Raw genomic sequence first — 26,554 nt, forward strand, 5'->3', positions numbered from 1 at the left:
ACGCTCATTTACGCAACATCAGTGTCCAATAGTAGTAATGATACGGTAAATTGCAAATGACAATGCGGAAAAAGTATGTAGGTATATATGATCTATCTATCCCTCAAAGCTTCATCGAATAACTGTAATAATTTCCTCATTAGACCTTTGCTATCAGTCTCCGGGTCTCTTGTGGTGTAAAACGCAAAATGATGGACAAAACGCGGACGAGATTGGGCTGAAATAATGGGTTATTAATGTGAGCGTAAATATATTTTCAGCATTTTGCACTCACTCTCATCTCCTTGTGCTCTAGGAACTGCAATATCACGTTTCTAAGGTACTCCAAGTTGATGTCTTCATCGCCTTTGGACGGGGTGGGCGATGTTGGTCCAGGAGATGCAGCTCGCGATGGAAGATCGGAGGAAGATGATATTGATGCGCGAGAATCAGTGTTCTCGCTTCGTGAGGTCCAATAACCCACTCCTGGATTACGCTGACGCTCAAGCAAAGCAGCCGAGTTTTGCACTTTACGGAGTTCCTCTCGGAGTGTCTGCGAGTGCTATGAGACAAGGGTGTAGTAGAGAACTTGAATAGTCATCACCTTGATGTGACTACGCAGCTGTGTTTCATGAACCTTCAGGCTTTCAAGCTGGCTCTTGTAACCCTCGGCTTCAGCTTTCGCATCTGAGATGCGAAGCTGTACTGACGTCTGTATGGCACTCATCAGAAAGAGCATTTTCGCGCATAATACACGAGCAATACCTCAGTATCCTTCATACGGTCAACCTGTAGCTGAAGCTCCAACGCATGACGCTGGTGATTCTGTACTTCAACTGTTAGCTTCTCGATCTCGCCTTTCAGCACCCCTGTAGTGCTCTCTTTCTCTTCCCGCAATTTTGCAGAAGACTGCAGAATCATCTTCAGCTCGTCCGTTTCTCTAGTTTTCTCGCAGAGCTTGCGACTCCAGTCCGCTTCGCTCTCTGTACGCTCCTTCTCTGCGAGGACCAAGTTCCTCTTGACCTCTGTCAATTTGGCCTCGTACTTAGCCTCCATCGCGGAGATGAGCTGCGAGACGTCTTCCTGGGAAGTGCCTGGCCCATGCGGTCGCGTTTCTTGTTCCCCTCGAAGATCTGAGATTTCCTCGGTGAGAAGGGTAAGACGGTCTTGTGCTTCTCTAAGCTGGAACTGTAGTTCAGTGTGTTGACTCTGGAGGGTCCCGACGTGGTGCTGAGAGGATTCTAACTCAGCCTGCCGAATCTGGAGTTGCTCAAAGGATGTCCTGTTCTCCCTGGAGAGATTGTTGACAGATGCTTCCAAAGTAGCGATCTGTGACCTCTTATGAGTCAATTCCGTTGAATGCGACATCTGTATTGCAATTTCTTAGATCATTGGCAAAGTTGCGATCATCTATACGAACCTTCAGTGTTGCAATTTCAGCTTCAGATTGTGCGCGGACGGCAGAAAGCTCCTTCTCACTGCGGTCCTTGACAGCAGCTACCTCCTTGTCAAACTGGGTCCTTAATCCTGTTACCGCTTTCTCTCGCTCTGCATTGACCGCGTCGATTTCCGACTGCAACCTTGCTCGTTCAGCCCTATCTTTGTCTCGCTCCTGCCTCTCCTTCTCCTTAGATTCACCGATTTCCCTCAGCGCGTCGTCTCTGTCCTTCTCGGCTTTGACAAGCTTCTGACGCACAGTCTTGAGGAGACTGATCGCCTTGACACGCTTTTCTTCCTCTTCTTTTGCCACCTCTTTTGCTTTTGCAGCCTCGGCTGCAAGTCGCTCCATATCGGCATTCCGCCTCGCTATTTCTTCTTCCGTATGAGAAGCTGAAGCTTGGGAGGCTGCAACGAGGGCTTCCGCTTCGTCGAGCTGTTGACGGAGTTTGTCGATCTGGTCCGACTGAGACCTGGTTTCAAGCCGGTGAGTATCTCTGAGCTCCTCGATACGCTCCTCTTGACCTATTTTAACACACGTCAGCATTCTTTTACTAACAATATGAAGACAGTTCATTACGTGTCAGTTTTCCGTTGAGACGCTGCAGTTCATCTTGTGCAAGCTACTCGGACAGGCAGATGAGAGGATAGAACCAGGCAAACATTGCGGTACGTCACCTCGGTCTTCATGTTCATGTTAGACAAGTAGTCACGGAGTACGGTTGCATCCTTGGTATCTTCCAAAGGTGTCAATTCCCGAACGACGTCATCTACAGTTGACCGTTCTGCCTGAAGTCTCTTAAAAGATGTCGACACATCTTGCAAGAGTTAGCATGTACCCGACGTATTGTCCAACTAAGAACGTACCTGAAAACCGTTGTTCAACGAGTCTTAGACGTTCTTGAAGAGCTTCTACATCAGTTTCGCCGCATTTTGAAGGCACAGTTGAAGGGTCTTCTGGAAGTTGTTCAGTCTTTTCACCATCACCATCACCGTCACCGTCTGAAACAGATGCATCTATTTGAATGGGAACACCGGTGTTGCCATCAATGTCTCCAGAACCTGACTCGTGAACTTCTGACACATGCGAATCAGATGCGTCTATATGAATGGGAACATCGGCGTTGCCATCAATATCTCCAGAATTCGAGCCGTTAACTTGTGCCAATTGTACCGTCTGGATATTTTCTTCTGTTGCAATAGCGGCTAATACGGCTAGTGGGGAACTATCGGGGCTATCTGCGGCAGGTGTTTCTTCTGGGCTCAGTGGCAGTGGAACATCAGCTAGAGTTTGAGGAACCTCTGACGATGAGGTAGCATGAGAGCCATCTTCACCAGCACCTTGGAGGGGATTGGCAGCGAGGGAAAATGACGAAATATCTGACGGAAGGTCGCTGGGCTGGGTATCAAATACTTGTGGTGGGGAAGCTGCTGCTGGAATTACAGGGGAGCCTGGCAGAGGAATCGATGTGGGGGAGAGTGGATGCTGCGTGACCAGAACTGCATTCGGCGCCGGCGAACCTCTGGAAGAGATAGCAGGCGATGTGGTATTGGATGCTTCTCCGACTGAGAACGACGCGCGAAGCCGTTCTTCGAGAGTAAATTTGCGTAGTCCAGGATCGGGCGTACTGTTGCTCTTCGGGATAGAAGGGACAGGGCTAGAAGATCGTGACAGCGGACTCCCAGGGCGCTGTGATGCAAATGACCTGCGCATGTTATTTAGTGCAGCGTCTGCAAGTTGATTTGTGGATTGCAGCTGCCTCGCAGACTGCGCGTCATGTGGGCCGCTTGTGAAACGGTTATCCTCGCCGTTGAGGTCTTGAGACCGCCGTGGTTGTGGTTGCGCAAAGGTTTCAACTGCCTGCCGGAACTGCGAAAACATAGGTGTACCAGAAGTACTCAGACAAAACTGTGGAGGCAACGGGGTAGTTGTTGCACTTGGTTCTGACAGCAACAATGATCGCTCAGACAAGTCTCCCACGTGAGCGTGCCTCGAATCTTGATACTTACTTTGGATGTGCGGCACTTGTCCCAATTGTTCCAGCAGCATATTTTAAATTTGAAAGTGCAACATGTTATGAAACAAATGTAGTACAAGATTTTACGATGAAGATTCATTAGATGGTGTCTCTGCTTCCTTGCCCTTTCCATTCAACTGGGCCAGAGACGTAAACGACCCATTCAGTGAAGTTGAGCTCGGTAGTGGCACTGCGGTGGATGGTACTGACGCCGAGCTAGCCAATTGCCACGTAGGTATCGACGGTCTACCAGCCAACGAGGGTAATGGTGTCGAAGGAGAGCTTGTCAGTGGAGCAGATCCACGACTGAGCAGGAGAGCCTTGAGAGATTTGAGTTCTTGTTGCAGCTCAGAAAGAGACTCCTTCTGAGTCTCTTTGTTCTTCTCAATCATCTGTGTTTAAAAATGAGAGAATGCAAGAACGACCAACATCGCTGTCTCCACCTTGGGCAGCATCTCTCGGATATTTTCCACTTCGTCACGGATTTCACGCATCTCGTCCCGCGTCTTTGACTCACCTTCCCTCATTTCAACTACTACTGACTCAACGTCTTTGGTAACTTTGTTCACCCGTTCGTTTTGCTCATGCACCGCAGACTTGACGGCTTCGGTCTCAGCCTGAATTTCCTTCAAGAGGGCCTCTGCAGCATCAAACTGTGCTGTCAGACCATCGCGGTCTTGCTCATATGCAGTCGCTGCTGGAGGAATGAGGTGTGGTTGCAGATATTTCTAGAGCCCTGGTGAGGACAAGAAATACAGAGGAATTCAAGTTGTTCACCTTGAACAGCGAGACGGCACCATACACCACTGACCCTGATATCACAGCAGTTATCTATATGGAATACATCACAACTCACGCCTCAACAAGGAGAGTCAAACGACGCACGAAATAATCGCGCCAGTCCCACTGCTGAGAAGGATAGGTGGGATATTGAGCTGGCCCATATGCTGGATACGGCGATTGGAAATAATTCTGGGCCGCAGGCTGCGAGCGCGCGGTCTGGTTCGCCGCCTGCTTCATTGCCTCCTCGATTTCTGGACCGGTAAGGCCTTTTGCTTCAAGGAATTGCACACGCTGGGTAATCGGTGCCTGTTGGCTCTGGTACACACGATGAGTGTTGTGCACTACGAGAAATGTTTAATCTGCACACCGTAGAGTCTGAGAGGAATGAAACTGCATTGCGGACGAGCTCTCGTCTGTCTGTAGCGTCTGACATAGTGGGCTAGTGTACACTGTAATGCCGGAGCTTGATTAGGAAAGTCTACTTCTCCCTTACCGCTCCGAATTCATTCTCCGATCGTTCTCCAATTTTCCCGCAAGGACGTTGCAATTGGATCCAGCATCTTCTGCAACAAGTATGTTTAGGTTGGCAGCACAGAGGGGAATAGCGAACAAATTTGCTGGCTCTTCAAGAGGTATCTCATGCTCTGGCGTCATGCCCTTTATTTTCTAACGTTTTCTGGTTATAAAGCTTTGAGAGCTTCTTCACTGTATGCTCGTTGCCGGTGCTCAACATGGAAGCCAACGTCTGGCCCTTCTCTGCCTTCGGCTGCCAACTGGGGTGCGACTCTCATTGTCTGAGCAAATTCGTTCGCGTCTGATAATTTCTAACAGGTAACCGACGCGGTTATGCTGAAGCCGCAGGTAAATTCTCCCGCGTAAAGCCCCACATGAACATCGGCACCATTGGTAAGGCCATGTTTTCTTGCACTTTGACGCGCTTTAAATTCATTTCAATCCTTAGGTCACGTCGACCATGGTAAAACAACGTTGACTGCTGCTATCACCAGAGTTCTCTCCGACAAAGGTGCAGCAAAGTTCACGGACTACTCGCAGATTGACAAGGCACCTGAGGAGAAAGCTCGCGGTATCACTATCAACTCTGCGCATGTCGAGTATGAATCTGAAGGACGCCACTACGGCCACATTGACTGTCCTGGTCACGCTGACTGTTTGTTTTTCCCTTGCTCACATACGTCCCCAGTTTTACCTAGCTGCCTTTCATAGACATCAAGAACATGATTACTGGTGCCGCGCAAATGGACGGAGCCATCATTGTTGTATCGGCAACGGATGGCCAGATGCCTCAGACCCGTGAACATCTACTTCTCGCTCGCCAAGTCGGCATCAAAAAGCTGGTCGTCTTTATCAACAAGGTTGACATGATTTCAGACCCAGAGATGCTCGAGCTTGTTGACATGGAGATGCGTGATCTGCTGTCAACTTATAACTTCGACGGTGAAAACACTCCCATCATCATGGGTTCAGCATTGGCCGCTTTGGAAGGTCGGGACGACAGCCTAGGGAAGGAGAAGATTCTGAGTCTTATCCAGGCCTGTGATGAGTGGCTCGACGTTCCCCCTCGTCAGTTTTCTTTTTACATGTGGTTTTTGATTAGGAGAGTTAATACTTTCTCATAGGTGACCTTGAGAAGCCTTTCTTGATGCCTGTCGAAGGTAATATCAAGTCTATTTTCTTCAGGGACCAGCTTTGACATTCACTCCTCTCAAAGATGTGTTCTCGATTTCTGGTCGTGGCACTGTCGCCACTGGACGAGTGAGTTTGTGTTAGGAACGCGAATCATATTAGCTCACCTGTTATACAGGTTGAGCGCGGTATTGCACTTAAGGGTGCTGAGGTAGAGGTCGTCGGCCTTGGCAACTCTTTCAAAACTACATTGACTGGTATCGGTGCGATCACTGCTCATGCGTCATTGAAGTTTGGATTTCTCATCAATTTGCAGAGATGTTCCACAAGGAACTTGACCGAGTATGGATGACTATATCATAATGCACGTCATGTTTATGTTTATCCTTCTTTCAGGGTGAAGCTGGTGACAACATGGGTTGTCTGCTACGTGGTGTCAAGCGGGAACAAGTCCGCCGTGGCCAGGTTATCATTGCCCCAGGCTCGATGAAGGCTGTCAAGAAATTCCAGGCTCAAATTTATGTTCTCACTAAAGACGAAGGTGGTCGCTACACCCCGTTCATGAGCAACTACCGTCCTCAGCTTTTCCTCCGGACTGCTGACATCACCGTTGCTCTCACCTTTGCCGAGGATACTCCTGACGCCGAGGAGAAAATGGTATGCACTATGCCGTTTTTTTTTGTATATTGCTCACACTTTTTTGTAGGTCATGCCCGGAGATAACGTGGAGATGGTTTGCGAGTTGGTCCACGATGTTGCCGCCGAGGCTGGTTCCCGCTTCACTCTTCGTGAAGGTGGCAAGACGAGTAAGTTCTGAGTCATATTCTCCACGAGGTCCCAGCTCATTAAACACAATACAGTCGGCACTGGTATCGTTACGAAGATTTTGGAGTATGCATGAAAAATACTAGATTATTATATACTATTCTGTCGTAATTCTTGCTTGTCTTCACTTGCAGTATTATTGCATCCCCCCTCAGCATCATGCATCATTTTAAAAGTAGATACAGACCTTATGTGCTTTTTTGTCGTTTATTCAGCCACCTTGTAGCCGCTGTCCGTGATTTTACGGACAGCGGTCGGCCACTCCCCTGAAGTAAACGTCGGTTATCGAAATTCTAAAGTGCAACGCGAAGATCGTTTGTCTCACACCTCACTTGCCTCAGCTACCTTACATCCGCTCGGCCTCAGCAACCTAATTATGTTCTCTGTAATCAGACAAGCTGCTCGTGCGCGAGCGATGCCCTCGACGGCTGCGCGGATAAGTCCCTCGAATATTGTGCGCATGCCCGGTTGCCGGACTATCGTTAGTGAGTGAATGCCACAACTCTCCGAATAAATCATTATCTGACAATCTCAATTAGCAAAAAAGTACACCGAGGAGCACGAAGTCGTTGCTTTTGATGACGAGACTGGGTTGGGTGCTATATCCATAACGGATCACGCGCAGGAGAGTCTCGGAGATGTTGTTTTCGTGGAGCTTCCTGCGGTAGGCTCGAAGGTTTCAAAAGGCGGTAGGTGCCCGTTTTCCTGCGAACGGTACCGAACGGGTTAACAGCGCGCTAATAACTTATTTGTAGACCAGATTGGCGCAGTCGAGAGTGTCAAGGCAGCCTCGGATATCGTTGAGAAACATTCCGTTGCCTTTTGATCAATTGCTCATGTATGTTCGTTTATATAGTATGCGCCAGTGTCTGGCATTGTCACTGAGGTGAACGAGGACCTGAATTCTGAACCTGGACTCCTGAACCGCTCTCCCGAGGAAAAAGGTAAGCTTAATAGTGATTGTGTTAATATTATCATCATCAACATGAGGCTTGTAGGTTGGCTGTGCAAAATCGAACTCTCTGCGCCCGAGGAAGTGAGTGATTCATACGTTTCTCCAAGAATTCTAACAGTGGCTTATTGCAACAGTTGAATGAGCTGCTCACGCTCGAGAAATACAAGGCGACTTGGGAAGCCTGAATCATAATGAAGAAGGAACATCTATCTACTTTCTATTTGGTCTTCCTGCGGGAGTCCTAGCAATACAACCCCTGGCCTCAACTGCCATACCTTTGTTATTACTTATATTATCATAGATGAGAGGAGATGATCAGCTCTTGCAATGCATTCTATCCCGAGCTCAGCGAGTATGGATTGTCAGAATGAAATGGTAAGGTAGTTGATGAATTCACGATGACGGCTCGTATTTGTATTTCTCTCCACGGGCTTCCATGCGTTCCTTGGCTTCCCTGAGGGCCCACGTTTGTATGCTGCATAGACCAGATTGAATGAACGAGCTGGCTCAGCGGAAGAGACGCGCCGCCCACCTTGTGTCAGGCTTGTAGTACAATAATACTGCAGCCATTGCCATTGACCCGAACATCCCTACATACCAGATGTTCTCCCACTCCTCTTTCACTCGACTCTGTCCTGGTGCAGGTGGCTAAAGCAGTTATCCCTGTCAGCTTCCCGGAGGTCCTGAACCGAGGTTAGAGACATCACCTTTTCGCCGAAGAGCCAACCACTAGGCTCGTTGAATTGCGGTGGGCCATGAGATGCAAATCGTCTGCCTGTTATGCGGCGCGGCACTCTCACTTGAAGGGCGCGTAAAGATGATGTTGGTAGCATGAGGGATATTGTTGACCGACTGCACTGTCCCTCGGGTAAATTCGAGGTGGATTGGTCTAAATAGATGCAAACACGACTGGATGAGTTGTCCTCATTCTTATGTCAGAGCGCAAAATATTGTCATTCTGATCAACTCTGCTCAGAGCGATACATGTCAATGTCGAACGGTTATAGTCATATGTGAGTTAGAATGGCGGAAATCAGTTTCATAACATTGTCCGAATGTCAGGTAACTCTGGGTTGTGTAATTGCGGCGTTGCATACCTATCTGGACTCTGGAGGCAGTCCAAGGGAAGCTGGCGGAGGCGATGAAGGTGATTAATACGCAGGATGCTCACCATCACCAAAAAGTGATGGAGGTCTCCAGCCTGTGGACACCGTGACTACACTGCCGTCTGTGCGATGATCCTTGAAGTTGCGTTGCGCGTCGATTGCTGAGTCAAGCTGCTTACGCGAAAAAGTTTAAAATTAGCACCTCGCCCAAGTCCACAACTCAAGTACTTCCAGAACTTGGCCAGCTGCAGGACGGTAAGCAAGTCCCTACGATATCGAGTCAAGTTTGGCTGAACTTTTGCATACGAAGCGTGCACGATTGCCTCGAGCGTGGTTTCACGGGCCTGTCATGAAAATGCCTCCTCAAGTGTCCCGCGACGCGTTCTCCAGTCTCGTATGTTCAAATGTCATGAACATGTCCATTGACGCGAACATACCGTGTCATAAACCGCGAGGCGCGGCACCACTTTGTCACTCTCCGCAGTAATTCTTGCGAGGCCTCCCCTGGTCTCCCAGGTATCCCTCAGGTACCATCCACCATCAAGAGAACAGTATTGATGATCACAGCCATCATCCAAGCGACAGTACAGGAGGTAGAGTATAAAAGCTGGTATGTTCATTGACAGGAGCAGTCTAAAACATACACACAAACCAATCCTCTTACCAGCACAACATGTCTGAACAACTCTTCAAGTCTTTTGCTATCATCGGCGCCGGACCCAACACCGGCATTCATATCGTGAAGGTGACTTTCGTTATAATGTTCTTGCAGTTGTCGTCCTTAACCATCTCTATCAGGCCTTTCTCGCCATTGGCACCCCACTTCTCGTCATCGCCCGCCCAGGCTCCACAAACGTCGCTGCGCTCCCTACCGACGATCCCCACCTAAAGCTTGTGCGCGCAGACTACACATCTGCATCTGAGATCTCCACAGTGCTCCGCGAGCACAAAATAGACGTTCTCATTTCGACCGTCACACTTGTTTTCGGAGGCGTAGTTGGCCAGAACATTCTCGCCGACGCTGCCAAGGAGGCAGGCGTGAAGCTCTTTGTCCCCAGCGAGTTCGGTATCAAACCGCAACTATCCAAAGGTGGTTTAGCTTTCCAAAAGACTGACTTCGCAGGCAAGTGATGACGGTAGCGCGTCGTGGCATCCACTTACCCTCCGTTTACAGCTTATGCGAATTCAATTGGATTGCCAACTCTCCGTGTCTTCGTGAGTAGCCATTTTTCCGATGTCGTTCTAATAAGTACTGAACACGATACAGAACGGATTGTTCTACGAATTCGTACCCTGGCTCACCGCGCTCGCTGACACTGGCAAGTTCCATATCGTGAACAAAGGAGAAACACCAGGGTCCTTCACTGCAGTATCCGACGTCGCTGGATACGTCGCTCATATCCTTACTACCCAACCTCCATCTCGTCTACTTGATGTTCAAATTCAAATCGAGGGACAACGCGCAACGCTCTCGGAGATCGGTGCATTGTATAAAGCCACTGTACCTGTGGTATATTGCGATGCTCTTCCTACGGAAGGTGTGGTCAACGCGCACTTCCGTACGTTCTTCCAGAAGCATATTGGGGCCGGGGGAGGAAGTTGCGGGTGGAACCCTGTGACGGAGTCGGACGACCCGGAATCGGCTAGCAGGGACAACTCGTTGTGGGAGGGGCACCACTGGTTGACTGTTGGGGAGGCTCTTGGACTGTGATTGGATTTTTAAGTAGAATTTCCGGACTCTTAACATGGGAACCATATAGCACCTCCGCAACTTACTCACATAATTTATGTTTTCCTACCAGCAGTTAACTTATCACTAGAATCGTTAGATCATGCACGAATGAAGATAGTAGTACTATTTATTGTTCCTTCTTACTGAATGACAAGGGTCTGGTCAGCATACCATCGCGTGTTGAAGTTCAAATTGTTTCGAACAATAGCTCAAATATACTCTTAGCCCTGCACTACAGCGCCTCTCTCGCACTCCGTGTTGTAGGTTCGAATGTTCGACCTACTTTAGTATCCATATAAAGCTAGCGTAGTACGTCTCCCCTATCATATAAAGTACAGACCGTACGGCAGAAGGGAGGTTCTTACAGTCGTTGGGATGATGAAAGCGACATTTTCCAAACATACAGGCCGCTACTAGTACATAACAAATTTAATAGGACATGACGGTATAGACTCGGACAAAATAACCTAGTCGCAGTCTAATTTACCGTCATCTTGCATAAACAAAAATGTTAAAGCAGAAGGCTACTATGATATCCGTGGGCTGCATAACTACTACTACGCATTTATACCATCATTCACGATTGCTCTGCCATTGTATGTTAGTATATCAGAATACCAAATGTTGTCGACAGAACAAACCTAAGCCAGTCAAACGCGTCAGTGTCTTCACAGATACACCGGGGAATCGCGGGAGAATGCGACAGGGAAATGTCTCCGGATGACTGAAATAACAAGAGGTCAGCAAACTACTTTCAGGGACAGATGGGTATTCTGCAAACACTGTGAAACCAGTGGTGAACTTCGGGACGACTGGGATATCCATGCCGTGTTCATCAAGAGCCTTGTGGGTCGAGAAAAACGCCAGGAAATTTGTGATCGCGATCCAGAGTGACGCGTCTACGACATGTCGTCCCACACTGACCAGTCGCTTTCAATGGAGAGCGGAGGAGTGCGAATATATGCTCACCAAATCCGGCGACCCCAGCCAAAGTTTAAATTCATAGTGTCGCTGTTGAGGGACCCATCATCATGGAAAAATCTCTCCGGTTTGAATTCGTCGGGACTGGGATATTTCGTTGCGTCGTGCGTCATCGCCCTATAAGTTTCGTTATGTGAAGACATTCAGTGTAAGGGTAGTGGGGGCTTTCCATGTGTTTGGAAAAACAACAACACCTAGCATACTGGGGCATCAGCTGCCGTCGTTGAATTAGGACGATACAAACCTTTAGGAATGTAATAGCCATTGTAGATATCACTGGTCGTCGTTGCGTGCGGGACGCCTGAGGGTATTGTCAGAGGATGTCTAGAAAGAAATCGCGTTGTGGACAAACCGAATGGAATCACTGGGTGCCATCTGAACGTTTCACGCAAAACAGCTTCCAGGTAGGGCAACGCTGGTCTATCATCAAAATTGGGGAGTCTATCTTTGCCAACGACTCGATCAATCTCCTCCTGCGCTTTAGCTTGTACCTCTGGGTTGAGCACCATAGCAAGAAGGAACACAAGTAACGTGGCAGTAGTCTAAGTCGAGGGAAACTGATTATGATGGGCAAACAAAAATTAAGTGAAACTCACCGTTTCAGACGCCGCTGAAGACACAAAAAATGAGTATTGCGAGGAAAGAATGATTCTTCAACTCGCATACCTGTAAATGCAACGGAAGCAGCCTCCTTGATTGCAGTTGTACCGACGTCGTCCTCTTGACTCGTCCTGTTCAAAGCATCAGCCACCAAGCACGGCCCCGCATCGTTGATAGACTGTCGGCGGTTCTTTAGTTCATTGTATTTCTATTGATGGGGTGCTTCACCATCCTCTCTTTGATATATTGAAAGGGGATCTCCTTCACATCATGGCCTGCCTGGATACACTTGAACGACGCTCGCTTGAATGTGGCACCAGGAAACCAGCTAGGTAGCTGCAAAACTAGAGATTGTTGAGTTAATTACATGCAATTACTGCTGCATGTGCGAACATACGGAAAGGAAAAGTTTCCATTAACATCATAGCAGCTGGCGCGAAGCCATCGACTATGAGGTCCCCGTACCTTGTGATGGCGTGGGCAACGCCGTCATCCTTAGCATTCGCCTCACAGTCATATATAATAGACAGCATGAATGACAACGTAAACCTGATAAAAATCAGCGTCAGTGCGAGGCCAAAAAAAATTGTCACGACCGACATCTGAAAATGGCATGGATAATTGCTAGGCTCCTGCAAAAGACTGAACAACATTTTATGGGCGGAACGGAGTTGCACGTCGTGATAAGCGGGTATAGCAGCTTGATGAAATGCCTGATGAAATATTCGTCGGTGAAGGCGCCATCTGTTGTGTATCAGACACCCATAAACATAACATAGAACAATGCGTTATGCACCTGTCTCCATATGGCATGAACCCCATGTTAAAATCTGAAGCGAAGCTACGATATGTTCGTGATCGATGCGGACTAACATTTCAAGGTGCAACTCACGCTTCGTAAACAATCGACTGGGGTCTGTCCGAATATATGCTGGAACGCCGTTCAAAGAGGTCTTTCGCGACCTCCTCGGAATTAACGACCAGGACTTGCTTGCTGAATAGACGAGCAGAAATGATGTCACCTGGCGAACAAGATCTGAATGAGCTATCATGAACAGATCCAGATCCCCATCACAATGTGCCAACCATATGTGGATCTCCAGGAATTGAAGGTCAACCAAGGCCGACCAGCATCAAGACTAAGAACATTTCCTAGTACTGGAAGTGGGGTGGGACCAGGCGGCAGCGGGGGACGCGAGTGATTGAGCCAATATTTCCGACAGCAGCTTAACACAGCTACCGCCAAGGCTGATATGACCAAGTAAAGTCCAGGTCCATCGCCGAGCATTGTTATATGAGTCTTGGTGTCCATTGGATAGTTAAGGGAGGAGCCCCAGTGGGTGATGCCATTGAAGTCGGTCAAGTATATATCGTATTGGGCTAATTAACTGAGCCAAACAAATGGTCGGATCCAGGATGTCGAGGTTAAGAATCCACAATACCAAGTAAGTAAATGACATGTGAACCGTCCAGGCGGGGCGTAGATTCATGTCAGTGTCATGATGCTGTTCGCTAAGCCGCAACAAAGCTGAACCGGCGGTCATGAGTGCTAGTGAATCATGAATCTAAGGCACGTAAATTTACGGAGCGACAATGGTGCTTTTGCCCAAGAACGATTTATCTGGAAAGACTCGATAATTGGTAATTAGCAAAGGATCTTGAGAATTAACAGGTTCCCCTGTGGCCAAGTTACATGCCCTGAGTTACATTGTGGTCTTTGGATATTCCATCAAGAAGAGAAGGACCGATGACTTTCGATCGAGAGCTGCACCTTAGATCATCCGACTAGTCATGAGTACCCCGTCTTCGCCAGTCGTTCTTCCTTCTAAGTTTTGCCTAGCTACGTCTTCGTGCACAATGTCACAAATGATGTCCCAGCGAAGTCAACCAGATATGGCCGAACTTGTACGACATTCAAGAATCTCCCGAAGGGTGTTCTCGGCTGAGAAGCGTGCTGAATTTCAACAGAGTCTATAAGTTCGGGTCCATCTTCAAGCCTCGTTCGACGGAAAAGTCTTGCTCTGGCTCACAGGAGGAGGGTGCTGGAAGTGTTCGGATATCACCGTGCGAAGCCAAGCCAAGCGAACAATTTGACAAGAAGATGACAGAACCGTCACGGCTCCATCATGATACGATCCAATAAGAAACAGTCATGTGAACGCCGGACCAAAGCTTATGGACAGAAATCTAGAAAACGATCATCTATGACAGCATCGGTGGCGCTGGAGGTGTGATGCCATGATGTCACCACTCAGAATATCGATCGCAAGACTGCTATCCAAGCGGGACGTGCGACCGTGATGGAATATCTTCTGAGGCATGCGAACTCAAGTTTATACATATAAGATGGGTGAAGGACAATTCGCTCACCTTCGGACGTCGGGATGTGTATCAGAGAGCATAATCATAATATGCAATATTATACATCACGGCGCGTCGGAGAGGAAGAAGCCGCAAGGCGTTGAAAGTTGCCATAACCGTTCTACCACCAAAAGCGAAAATCGAGGCAGTATTCGGATTTCAGAAGGTCAGCGCTGGCCGCGCTCGACGGTACCGGTGATCCGTCGCCAGAGGCACAGCTGCAGGATTCCATCTTCCAATGATATCGTAAAATGAGCACGCGGAGACCATCTGTTGAAGCCTAATGTGTGTGCAAGACTATGTAGTAATGGCGGCGTGCCGCTTGCATCTTCAGGGTAGAGTGGAACGGTATTTCGCACTTGATGCAGACGTTGTGCAGGGAAAAGGTGGCGATGAAGATCATCATCGGGATCATTGGGTGTGCCCAGGTCATGGTGGTATTCGGTGGGTCCACGACCGCAGAACAAAGTTCCGAATCGGATCAGCTTACATTTTGCAGATTACTCAGGCACGTGACCTAGCGTGACATTTCAATGAATCTGCATATAACTCGTTGCATACAATTGCGAAGTGTGAGCAAAATCTGTTTCAGGATATAATTGTGTGCAGACAATCTGTAGCAAGCTGGACATATATTTTTTATGATCTAATGTAAGAAACTGAGGGACGAGTAGGCATTATATTGTCAAAATGTCCCAAGTGAGCACCGCTACAGTCACAAATGGGTCACAAGGGTGAATTTGCTACAAAATGCCTACTCCTCCTTCAATTCGCCAAAAATAAGGATTCTGAGTAGACCACTTTGATATTGTAGTACATCCCCACAAGATCTTGGAACAGATTTACATGTATTCTATCCTCAAATCACGTGATGAACCGGTGTATGAACGAGGACCAAGGTCAGGCTATCTTACATGCATGTGTTGTAATTATAATTAAGAGTGATAAATTATTGGATTGAGTGGCTAGAAGACATCAAAGGCAACGACATATGGACCACAAACAAGTATATAATGTCTGAACCCAGAGACGGAGGCAAGTCCAGGATCCCCACCCTCGTCATCAAGAAACCCGACAGCACGACCGTGGAAGCAAACACCAACACCGAAAAGTGTACCATCATCGCTGAGTCTTTCTTTCCACCCCCCCTGCTCATGATTCTATCCCTCCAGACACGATCTACCCAGAACCCGTCGTACTGCACACCCCCATCACCTCAGACGAGATCTGGCGAGCCATTAGCAAACTCAGCAGCTACAAGGCGCCGGGCCCCGATGGAATCTGCAACATTGTCTACAAACAATGCACCACAATGTTAGTACCATACCTGACCTATCTTTTTAATGCAGTATTCCACCTTTGAACCTATTACGAGCCTTGGAGAAAATTTACCACTGTCGTGCTTCGTAAGCCGGGAAAACTGAACTATTCCACTCCAAAAGTGTTCTGTCCTATAGCGCTGCTCAACACGCTAGGTAAACTTCTAACGGCAGTAGTAGCGGATCACCTCACCTATATTCTCAAACAATTCCAACTTCTGCCCAACACTCACTTTGGAGGACGACCAGGACGATCCACTACAGATTCGTTACATTTGCTGGAAGAAACAGTTAAAAATGCTTGGAGATCCCACAAGGTCACTTCTGTCCTTTTCCTCGATATAGAGGGTGCTTTTCTTAACGCTGTCACCAAATGCCTTATTCATAACATGCACATGCGACACTTACCAGGTGAACTTATTGATCTCACAGAATGGATGCTAACGAACAGACAGACACAGCTACGTTTCGACGGGTTTACATTGGAATGGATACCTATCACTAACAGCATTGGACAGGGCGACCCCCTGTCCATGATACTCTATATCATTTACAGCTCCGGTCTCGTAGACTATTAGCGTGTGCACGTGACCAATACGACCACGGATACACGGCTTGTCGGAGTCACTGGAAGGAATACAACCCCGTATATATACCCGTTACCATATGGTTCATCTCTTCCCTCAGTCCATTATATGTGACTGAGGGTGAGTCTCTTATTATCGTCCCGCTCTACTTAGATCACTAACAGTTATCTTGTATAGACTGATAGTGTCTAGGTATATCTAATACAGTCCATTATATGCGACTGAGGACTGATAGTGTCTAGAACTTAACAGGTTATGAGCCCTGCTCACTCGTAAAAGAGAGAGCGGAACCTTCTAGACCACCATCATCTCCAGGAACAAATCAGAACTTCAATTCTGACTTTCCTTCATTTATCCCATTCGGGCGAGAAGCATACTTGATCTTCTTCAAGAACTCGATACTTATATATAAGTGATATCATCGTATTGAAACCTTCACACTTCTTTCCCCCAATCAACCACCATCAATGTCGAAAGACACCAAATCGTCATCAAAGCCCCACACCCGTTCCAAGAGCTCGCTGGCCAATATGACTGCCTCAACGCCAGCAACCACATCACCATCAATCACCATCGTGACGCTCAGCCAGACCGATCTAGAAAAAATCGAAGTCTTGGACCATAGCCAAAACAACTGGGGTGTTTGGTCAGATAAGTTGCAGAATTATCTGCTCCTCAAACACGGTGGGGGATATCTTCTTGGTGTAATCTTGCGCCCAGACTCTACAGTTGATCCTACTGGTGCAAGCACCTGGGATCTCAATAATCTCTGCATCATCGCAGCTCTCCGTACGCGATCGAGCCCGGAGGAGCAAGAATTTTTACGTCCCTTTGTCAACGCGTATCTAGCGTGGAACACCCTCAAAATGCGCCATGAAAAGGTCAGACCAATCGCACAAATTCTACTTATTCAACAAGCCCTCACGGTCCATTATCGTCGCGCTGAACGGCTCTCGACCACCAGTACACAACTCAACAACCTCGTTCACTGCATATATGCTATTGGTCTCCCGAAGGAAGACAACTTTCTTACCATTATGATGCTTAACGCTATGACCGACGACCTCCCCCATGTGCGTAACCACATTGCTGACACTTTAGCCACCTGCACCTCCAGCACCCCATATGGACCATCCAACATACGCTCCCATCTAGACATTGAACAGCAACTCATAGACACAGAGAAGTCCAAAATGTCCACTGATGTCGCCATGGTCGCTACTGGGAAAGGATCCTTCAACTCGGTCAAGTCTTCAAAGACATGCTCTGAGTGTGGTTGTGCTGGGCACTCTTTCTGTTGCACTAATTGTAGCAACGGGGGGCATGTCGCTAAAGATTGCTTCGGTAAAGGCGGTGCTATGGAGGGTAAGCGCGATGAAGTCTTAGCCCATAAGTGCGCGGCACACGACACCAAATATCCTTCTTGCACAACCGGAAAACCCGCTGCAGCCACTGGCAAACCTGGGGGTTTATGGTACGATACCAGTGGGCGAGCTTATCTCCTCGACAGTGAGACCCTGGAGGCTATATACATCACGGCCCCACCTGCTTCACCCAGCCCTCCTACTCAGGAATTTGCGGGTTTAGCCTTTGATCCCCTTCCATCCGGATCTATCCACGAGCTACCTGGCTCAGACAACGAAGAGTACAACACTAGTGTTTTAAAGTCCGGTCCGGTCCGGTTTTTTTGGCCATTTTTGGCACAACCGGACCTGGACCAGTCCTAATTTTAACTGTAGTTCCAAAAGACTGGACCAAACTCTGAAAAACCGGTTGCCTTCAGTTGCCGGACCACACTGCAGTAGGTTGCAACCGGTCTTTCAAAAACCAGTCCAGGACTGGTTGTAACTGGTCTAGACTTCGTCATAGTAGAGGAACGTGCTCTACACATTGTTATATTTGAATGATTCTGTAAGACACTACCAACTAATCAATACTTTGCATCTCCCCACTGCCTCGATCTTCTCTTCAACCTGACCATGAAGTCAACTCGTGTGCGACGACCCACGGAAAAGGTTATCGCAATGGCATCTGCCAAAGCCAAGCACTCACGGCCTTCAAAGACCAAGCAAGTGTCACCAAAAGGGAAGAATCGCAAATGGAAAGCTGTATCGAGCAACAGCGAATCAGAAACCAGCGAGAGTGAGACTGAACCAAAACGTACTTCGAAAAAGAAACCTCCAGCTCCTTCAAAATCTAAGCGCGCACGTCGAAACACGATTGATGAGGTTGTCCACGAGAGTGAGGCCAGTGAAGAAGAAGAAATTGAGCCCTTTGTTGAGGATGCTGAAGATGAAGAGGTAATTGCGACTCGTTTCATTGTCATCTGTGTATTGGACATCAGCTCAACATCACCAGATAGTAGGAGAGTAATGGCTTGCAGGAACAGCACCACGCTCCTCTACCCGATGTGCTGAAAACGAACAAACAGAGTACAACTGATTTACTCACTGTGTTCTCGGATCGTTGTACGGTGAAGTTTTGCCAGACTAATGGAAATGTAGAAACATCGAAGGGGCGCTGGTGCAATGTATGCAAGTCAGTAGATCAGATTGAATACTAATATTGAGTACTTACATTGCGCCTGTAGAGATGATAAGGATTTTGTCGCAAAGCATGGAAAACGCAAGGCATTCCACGTCGGAAGTAATTCTTCGTGTCGGCAACACATCCGAAGTCATTATGAGGTATACAAGAGTAAATGTAAAGAACTGGGCCTGAAGGAAAATCACCATGTGATACCGCGTGATATAGCAAAGCTGCAAGCGAATAGGAAGAAACAAGCAAAGGACATCCAACAAGATCTAGGCCAGATGTTCCAGAAGTCGCAAAACAAAGAGTATTCAAGGGAGGATGTGCTACGCACAGTTGCTGAATTTGTGGTCTGCGACGATCAGGTGAGTGATGATATCGATGATCCATGAGATTCGGAAAATCCTGAAACAATGTTGTCATGCAGAGCCTTGTAGTGGCCGACAAACCCGCATTTAGAAATTGTTTGGTGGCAATGCGGCCAAATGCTATACTGGCAGACATACCTTCAACTCATGATGTGTTGGCTTACATCCACAACGCTGTGGGTGAGGAAATAGGAATGCAAACTCCGGAGAGTCACAAGAATATCTACCTCGAGAGGCGAGCTAGTAGAATCGTCCCTTAGGGGATGCTACTGAGTCAATCTCTCTAAATGATGAGAGGGATCAAGAGAAAGGCTCAAGTTGGAAGGTGCGCGAAGGTGCGCGGGAACGCGCGAGGCTGATGTGATGAACGCGCGGAATGCGCGAGCCGTGCGGAAGGGTCGGAATGCGTGCGGTCCGTGCGCAAAGGGAGAAGAGTTGCAGAGGATCGTAGGAGCTCCCTTTGGATGAGGAACGAGACTTCACAAGACAAAGAAGATGATAGACAAAGACTGCAATGATATTAGCGCTCTAAGCGCGACTAGACAGGAAACTGATAGTGAGTCCAAGTAAGGGAAAAGTAAGTAAGTCCGAAACCCTCTGAGTCTTCTAGATATGTAGGTCGCTACGCGAGCTCTCAGGGTATTGAGACGTAAGGGAAGCGGATAGGCTGCGCGGAAGCGCGCAAGGAAGCGGATAAGTATGTAACACTATGTAAAAGACCCTGGATGTGGTCAGAGACGGAGATGACAGTGAGAGTACGCACCAACGGTACCGGACAGACAGGACAGGACATGGGAGGATATGCCGAGGATAGCGCCGGTCTGCGGAAGGGCGCGGAAGGTTGCGTGCGTCGCGGAAGAGCGCGGAAGGTCGCGCGTGTTGCGCGCAACTCTATTGGACTGTGCATACATGAGGATAGTGATGAGGTCGATGTATATATCAGGGGATACGAGCCTGTAGGGATATTACTCCCTACACCTGCGGGGTACTCTTAAACTGACTGTCCGCAGTCAGTCCCCTAGACGCGGAATGGACTTAGCGAAATTTCTGACGATTATGTCACATGCGCGCCGGTATCGGCGAGTGTGTGTGTGCCGGCGCCGGAAAAGCACGAGTCACGTGTGTGGACACGTCGTGGCTTTGTTTTCTATATCGGGAATTCGGCGCTTGAAAAAGTGAGTGGACGCGTGCTTTTGTTTCTTCTTCTTCTTCTTATCCATCTACATCACGCGTTGTTCTGCCCATCTATACTCTCTTCTATACCATGGCGCCTTTCTTATTCGACTCACTTGCCGACTCGCCGCCGCCGTCGCGTGCTGCGTCTCCTGTCGTCGCGTCTCCTGCTCAGGAACCTGAGCCGATCGAAACCGAGGCCGACGTTCTTCGTCGCAAATGGACCGCGCTTCGCGAAGTCTTGGACACGCTTGTTCGCGTAATGCCGGATGATAAAGAGGAGTTGATGGAGGATCAGGAGACCTGGATGCGAAGTTGGAATGGGTTTATGGTGAGTGTCCTCGGTCTCTTCGCGTTGTGTGGTTGATGCTGATTATCATAGACTCGTGTTATGGCTGCCGGCGACACTGCCCGGCATTTGCAGATCGAGCTCGATCTCGACGATGAGGAGCACGTCTTGATGACGGCTGGCCGCAAGGCCTACAAGAATTTCGAAGGTGCGATCCGCCTTATCAAGGAGAAGGCCGCTGCTCAAGCGGAAGAAGTTGTGACTGCGCGGCCTCCTGCCGCGCAGAAGAAGAAGATGGAGGTGTTGGTTCCGTCCTCCAAGAAGGCGGGTGTGCAGACTGATATGGGTGCTCCGGTGCGTAGTGTCCGTTCTCGGGTTGGTGCGGATTCTGACTTGGCGCGATCTTCACATCAGTTGCCTACCGGGCGCATGACTGGTCGAGCGCCTTTGGGAGAGAAGTGTGAGCGGTGCACCAAGTTGGGTAGAGAGTGCGATGGCAGCCCCGGCGTGCGCTGTGATACTTGCGCGAAGGCGCACCAGCAATGCTCTTTCAAGAGAGGTAAGTTGTTTTGTTTCCGCGTACTGTTTCCTATGTTAACGAGTTTCCTTAGGAGCTGCAAGGGCGCCCCCTAAGCGTCGCGTTCAGAAGGCTGCACCCGCGTCCTCGCGTGCGCCTACCGCAGAGTCTGGTCCTCGCACCGCGTCTTCGCGTCAGGAGGTGATGGAACTTGATAGCGGAAATGAGTTGGGGTTGGAGTCGGAGGAGATGTCAGTTCCTGAGCCCGTTCCTGCTCCGGGCCTCTCTGCCTTGCCTGCTAGGCCGACCAGGGCTATTAACCCTATCCTTTCCGGCCCTAAGAAGCGTCGCGTGGAGGAGTCCTTGGATCGGTATGAGGAGGGTGGGGAGTTGGAGCGTCTGCGCTCTGAGAATGCGCGTCTCCGCGAGCTTCTTCGCCGCGTTGGAGAGCGTTCCCGCATCCAGCAGGCTGAGATGGCTGCGCAGAGCAGCCGGTTATATTCTATGTCGCGGGAATGGAAGGAGGATGAGGAACTGGCGGAGTTCCTTTAGGTACTTGATAGCATAATGCGCGGTTCTTCCGCTTGTGGACTCTGGATTCATAGCGCCAATGCGCTTGTACTATACTTGATTGCTGAATTGGTGCCAAGGCGCGCCTGTACTATAGATTTGACTCTGTTTCCCTGCGCATACGCGCATAATAGATATCCGTGTCCCCCATGTCTGTGTCTGAGTTTGAGTCCAGTCCGCTGGGCCTAAGGATGAGATAAGAGAAAAATTCAAGTATTTGAACGCATGGAACATAGAGAAAACTTGGAACTGGCGGCGGGTTTGTGCGAGGTTCGCGCTCGGCTTGCGTTCATCGGCGTACTGTCGGCTTCTATTCCTTCCTTGGGTTGCCGCGCTCTAATGATTAGCGGCGGGGTATATATATTAAAATGTGCGCGGCGCGGGCGTGCGTTAGAAGGGGAAATGTCTATGGTTGATTATGCGCGCGTTAGATTCATAGTATGTACTTATCTGATTTGTTATGTTCTTGTTGCGGGGATCGTGCGGAATGTATATAGGGTCTGCGGAAGATATGTTCAGCGCGGCGCACGGTATTATGAGTCTGGAAAGGAGAAACTGAGAGCGCCGGTCGAAACCCGGGGTAAAACTGAGAGAGGGAAATAGATGCGGGGTGTTTTTGTTATTTTCTTCTATGGCGGTATTCGTTGTTTTCGATGGCTTTATTATATTTTCTGGAGGGCATTCTTGCGGAGTGGTTATATACGGGAAGAGGGTCGGGAATAATTGCGGAGGGGGTGATGGGAGTGCGTTATTCGCCGAAGTCGCGTTCGGGGTCTTCTTCTTCTGGCTCTTCGTCATCTTCTGCGGCTAAGTGATCCAGGCCTTCATCGTCAAGGCCCGTGATGGCCGTCACAGCTATGCGCTCATTGTTGCGCGGGAAATATGGTATTACGCGGAATGCCGCGTATCGGAGTCGCGAGACCGCGCCGTCCAACTCGGCCAATAAATACGATCCGCCGGTCGTCCGGCGAAGGACAACCATTGGACCTAAGTACCGTGGCTTCGTCTTTTTGCTCAGCTCATACTCGACTTTTGAGTTGCGGACTAGAACCAGACTTCCTGTTGGAAAGTCGTGATCCTTGATTGACGCGCGGAAGCGCTGTTCGAAGTCGCGAACAGACTTGTACCTCGCTTTCAGGACAGCGCCTTTAATTGTGTCTAGGTCCTGCACTCGCTTCTGTAATTGGCGTGCGCGCCATGCGATAAGATCTGCGGAGGTTAGCGCGCCCCTGCTCGGGAGTGGTACGAGGAAAGTAGCTTCTGCGAGGTCAAAAGGAAAAATCGGCTCCATGCCGTGAACCATGAAGTATGGCGACAAGCCTGTAGACTTCTGGATGCTGACGCGCTCTGCCCAAAATGCGGCGTGCGCGATCTGCGGCCACTGCGTTAGATCGTGCTGGCAACCTTTTATGATCGCTTCGCGAACTTCAAGGTGCCGCCGCTCGATGATACCGTTAGCTTGAGAATTATAAGGGGAGATGCGGATCGTGTGGATCCCATACTTTTCCGCAAGTAAGTCGACGGCGGCGATAAACGCGGGGCCATTGTCGGTTACAATCTCGGTGATGGGCCCCCATCTGCAGAGGAGTTCTTCGAATATAAACGCGGACAAGGTCTTCGCAGTTTCCCTACGTAGCATGCGCCATTCAGGGTACGCAGTAAGTGCACATCGTGCGTGCACTATACGATCGAATCCGCCCGCTTTGGGCATCATCATGCAGTCGATGTGTACCTTGCGGAACAAGCCGCCCGGGATGGGTACAATAGGCGGAATGTGTAGGCGGGTGTTCTGGCGTACTTGACATTCGTGGCAAGTCTTCGCGTACCATTTGATGTCTTCGACTATCATCGGCCACCAGAAGTGCAAGAGGAGGCGCGTACGGATGGTATAAATACCCTTGTGCCCGAGGTCGTCGTGCGCCTCTTTGAGAATTCGATAGCGCCGCTCTCCTCTTACTACTAGCTGGTGCCGGCCATGTGATTCTCTGCGCCATAGGTTATCTTCCATGACGAAAAATTTTGCCGCGGAATTGACGAAGGTGTCGAAGTCGTCGTCCGAGAGATCCGCAGGTCTCTCGCGACTTTCTAGGAAGCGCTGATACTCGCGCATCTTCTCGTCCATGGCTTGCGCTGCGTCAGAACGAGGTATAGGGGGCTCATCGGGTTGAGCGGAGATAGTATCTAAGAAAACTAGGAGTGCGGGAGTTCGGTTAGTGACTTGCGCGTCGCGCCTGGTGTACGGATCGCGGGTGTATGATGTGCCAGCGGCTTCAATCATATGAGTCCGATCATTAATAAGCGCTACTCCAAAGGAGTACGCGCGGTCGAGCCAGTCCTCGTGATCGTCTTCCTCATCTGGGTCTTCGTCTGCGCGCGGTCTCCTTGAGAGACCGTCAACGCCGGCGTGCTTCATCGCGGAAATGTGGACAAGTTTGAATGAAAATAGTAGAATGCCCGCGATCCATCGATTGATGGTCGCGTTAGGCGCTGCAAATCCGGATTATGATCATACCTTTGATATACTTCGCATCAACTTCAAACCGTAAGGTTGGTAATGCCGAAGATGTATATGCGCACGGCGCGGAGTGCGCGGAAGAGGCCGTAGAGTGCTAAACTTGGCCTGAGAGTAGCGGCTCTCGACCTCGTTGAGTGCGATTGATCCGAAGCGGTTGGGGTAGCGCTTGCCGTCCTCTCCGATTTGGATGAGGAGGTAGCCGCGGCGACGTTTCGAGTAATCGACCGCTAGGATGACTTCGCGGCCGCATTCGTAGTCGATGCGCTGCAGTGCGGGCGACTCTAGAATGGCGTCTTTGAGTGTTTGCATAGCTTCGCGGTGTTCTTTGCTCAAATTCGAAGGGGACATCTTTCCTGGTGAGGTTAATTAGCGGGCGCGCAGATGCGTGCAAAGTCACGGATAAAAATGCGAAGGAACGCCGCAGGTGCCCTAAGAACCCGCGCACATGCGACTGGTTCTTGCACTCGGGGCCAATCTCGGATTCTTTTGGACCTTAGAGTCCTCTGGCACGCGGCCGTCGAACGTGCATAAATGCCCGACAATAATAGCGGTCGGCGCGGCTAAGACAAATTTTGACGCGGACACGGTAGCGCGCCGACGTTCTCAAGACGCTGTAGGATGGCGGTTAATGACTTGGCAATGCTTCCAGATGAAGCGGGCGGATGCCTGGGTTGGCAGGTAAAGTTTCGTAAGAACCATCCCGCGCTCTGGTAGCGCGTCTTTACAGACTTGACAGGCACATCATCGCCGAGGGCGAGGTATATTCTGGGTATTTCGTGCTGCAAAATAAAGGGCGGTATCACCCCTGATAGACCTGGACCGCGTTAGCGTGTCCTTGCGGAAGCGTGTTAGTCCTATTGGTCTCTAGGGGGCGTGCCAACGTAGTTAGATCGCGCGACTCCTCGTGGAGCGCGCCTGGTCATATCCGGAGTATAAATCCATCATGCCATAAACTGCGTAACCCGCAAATGATTCTGCGAGGTGCTCGACGAATGGCGGAACTGAGGCGTCGCGGATAGTGACTGCGTTGAGTGGTTGCAAGTCATGAACTAGGCGCAAGGACTTCTTGTCCTTCTTGACAACACAAAACCAGCGTGAACAGTATGCGGCGGTCGAAGGTTCGTAGACCCTGATTCGATCTTTTCCTTGATATGCGGATAACTTCACCTAAGGTAGACGGCAGGATGGGGATGTTTTTCTTGAGACCATGGGGTGTGCGGCACGGTCGGAATTTTGTAGGGCGGGAAGTAGGTTTCATTGAGGCGGCCTCGTTCGGAAGCGCCCCATGCGAATGCTAGTTCATGCGCGCGAACGAGCCAGCGGATTAGCTTAAGCTCGTCCGGCCATAACCAGTTGGCGGGATCTAGATCTAGCGCGTCCGCGCGCTCTTGCGTAAAGCGGACGCCTGGTATAAAATCTGGGGGATGGGGGTGTAGTTCTGGCATACCAGCCAATGGATCGGCGGGGAGTTGGCGCACAACTCTATACTCTGGGGGCATAGTAGTTGGCACGGTGCGGACTTTCTTCGCGACTGGCTTATAGACCAGTGCGTGACATACGGAATCGTAACTGTAACTGAATTAAACGCGTCGATGGACGCTAGGTCAAATATGGAGCGGGAAGAAGAGAGAAACGGATAATGCGCGGATTTGCGCTCTGATGCGGAAAATTGGTAAGTAGGAACGGGAACCGCGGCGGATGAGCTCCTTGAGAGCGACATAACGGACGACACATCATGCGCGGGTTGCGCGATTGTGTGGTAACAGAGGGGAAATGAGAACGGAACGGAATACTTTTGTGCGCGGGGCGCGAAGCGGTAAGAGTACGGTTAGTGTCTCCTCGCTTTGAAAACGAATCATCGATCTTTAAAAACCCGTGCCCTCCGGCTTAGCGGGGTGGTCGGAGCAGAATTGCTCCATAGTGCAGCGCACGCAGCGCTTTACCCAGGGCGTCGTCGGGATGCGAATCTCCTTAAAGGAGTTGGGGTCGGTGAGGGTAACTCTTGCTCCCCATTGGGGAGATCTTGCGTGCGGCAGCTGTCAGCTTAAAGAACGGGCGACCGAGAAGCACTTCGAAGTGCGCGCGTTCGACCACTTGAACTTGGAAGAGCATAGGCCCTGTTCCGAAGTCCAGCGGAACGTTCTCTATCACGCCGAGCGTCGCGTCTTTCGACGTGTTGACGCTCTCCATGCTCAACTGGTAGTCAGCGGAGGCCAATGCCAAGCGATTGCCACACGCCTTCGGCATAACTATACTTACTTCC

General features: G+C 49.6%; 8 protein-coding genes across 8 annotated transcripts; 5 read left to right on the plus strand and 3 right to left on the minus strand.

The window, feature by feature from the left end:
* Nucleotides 1-3: 3 nt before the first annotated feature.
* Nucleotides 4-4,650, minus strand: DEU56DRAFT_974872 (uncharacterized protein; the record flags this gene model as incomplete). The annotated part of the gene is made up of 13 exons (XM_041359561.1): nt 4-217; nt 275-532; nt 584-691; nt 745-1,347; nt 1,400-1,941; nt 1,997-2,039; nt 2,095-2,234; nt 2,284-3,122; nt 3,645-3,826; nt 3,878-4,162; nt 4,212-4,265; nt 4,320-4,532; nt 4,585-4,650. 13 exons carry the CDS (start codon nt 4,648-4,650, stop codon nt 140-142), a joined length of 3,411 nt encoding a protein of 1,136 aa, XP_041202215.1. The 3' UTR covers nt 4-139.
* A 141-nt stretch (nt 4,651-4,791) lies between these two features.
* Nucleotides 4,792-6,762, plus strand: DEU56DRAFT_874035 (translation elongation factor Tu; the record flags this gene model as incomplete). The annotated part of the gene is made up of 12 exons (XM_041355909.1): nt 4,792-4,849; nt 4,906-4,995; nt 5,049-5,123; nt 5,179-5,385; nt 5,442-5,798; nt 5,855-5,890; nt 5,947-5,990; nt 6,040-6,124; nt 6,178-6,203; nt 6,258-6,518; nt 6,568-6,667; nt 6,722-6,762. 12 exons carry the CDS (start codon nt 4,792-4,794, stop codon nt 6,760-6,762), a joined length of 1,380 nt encoding a protein of 459 aa, XP_041202216.1.
* A 176-nt stretch (nt 6,763-6,938) lies between these two features.
* Nucleotides 6,939-8,044, plus strand: DEU56DRAFT_142525 (single hybrid motif-containing protein). Its single transcript, XM_041344751.1, has 5 exons — nt 6,939-7,171; nt 7,226-7,375; nt 7,442-7,485; nt 7,543-7,722; nt 7,776-8,044. Exons 1-5 carry the CDS (start codon nt 7,063-7,065, stop codon nt 7,824-7,826), a joined length of 534 nt encoding a protein of 177 aa, XP_041202217.1. The 5' UTR covers nt 6,939-7,062; the 3' UTR covers nt 7,827-8,044.
* On the minus strand, nt 8,035-8,474 carry DEU56DRAFT_761216 (ESSS subunit of NADH:ubiquinone oxidoreductase; the record flags this gene model as incomplete). The annotated part of the gene is made up of 3 exons (XM_041350511.1): nt 8,035-8,116; nt 8,174-8,289; nt 8,349-8,474. The coding sequence occupies 3 exons, from the start codon at nt 8,472-8,474 to the stop codon at nt 8,035-8,037; spliced, it is 324 nt and encodes a 107-aa protein (XP_041202218.1).
* An 838-nt stretch (nt 8,475-9,312) lies between these two features.
* Nucleotides 9,313-10,596, plus strand: DEU56DRAFT_838027 (uncharacterized protein). Its single transcript, XM_041354873.1, has 6 exons — nt 9,313-9,357; nt 9,415-9,492; nt 9,546-9,870; nt 9,922-9,962; nt 10,015-10,463; nt 10,511-10,596. Exons 2-5 carry the CDS (start codon nt 9,421-9,423, stop codon nt 10,456-10,458), a joined length of 882 nt encoding a protein of 293 aa, XP_041202219.1. The 5' UTR covers nt 9,313-9,357; nt 9,415-9,420; the 3' UTR covers nt 10,459-10,463; nt 10,511-10,596.
* Nucleotides 10,597-11,088: 492 nt separating this feature from the next.
* DEU56DRAFT_747686 (cytochrome P450) lies at nt 11,089-13,348 on the minus strand (the record flags this gene model as incomplete). Its single annotated transcript, XM_041349292.1, has 12 exons — nt 11,089-11,203; nt 11,261-11,398; nt 11,449-11,577; nt 11,701-11,761; nt 11,813-12,002; nt 12,119-12,238; nt 12,289-12,404; nt 12,458-12,609; nt 12,661-12,804; nt 12,857-12,901; nt 12,953-13,082; nt 13,147-13,348. The coding sequence occupies 12 exons, from the start codon at nt 13,346-13,348 to the stop codon at nt 11,089-11,091; spliced, it is 1,542 nt and encodes a 513-aa protein (XP_041202220.1).
* Nucleotides 13,349-18,351: 5,003 nt separating this feature from the next.
* On the plus strand, nt 18,352-19,487 carry DEU56DRAFT_918849 (uncharacterized protein; the record flags this gene model as incomplete). Its single annotated transcript, XM_041358181.1, has 4 exons — nt 18,352-18,627; nt 18,693-18,865; nt 18,918-19,224; nt 19,287-19,487. The coding sequence occupies 4 exons, from the start codon at nt 18,352-18,354 to the stop codon at nt 19,485-19,487; spliced, it is 957 nt and encodes a 318-aa protein (XP_041202221.1).
* Nucleotides 19,488-20,491: 1,004 nt separating this feature from the next.
* Nucleotides 20,492-21,758, plus strand: DEU56DRAFT_918850 (uncharacterized protein; the record flags this gene model as incomplete). The annotated part of the gene is made up of 4 exons (XM_041358182.1): nt 20,492-20,731; nt 20,783-21,043; nt 21,104-21,248; nt 21,301-21,758. The coding sequence occupies 4 exons, from the start codon at nt 20,492-20,494 to the stop codon at nt 21,756-21,758; spliced, it is 1,104 nt and encodes a 367-aa protein (XP_041202222.1).
* Nucleotides 21,759-26,554: the final 4,796 nt, after the last annotated feature.

This window comes from Suillus clintonianus, assembly GCF_016758775.1.
Source record: "Suillus clintonianus strain FC179 chromosome Unknown DEU56scaffold_145, whole genome shotgun sequence".
NCBI classification, from domain to species: domain Eukaryota; kingdom Fungi; phylum Basidiomycota; class Agaricomycetes; order Boletales; family Suillaceae; genus Suillus; species Suillus clintonianus.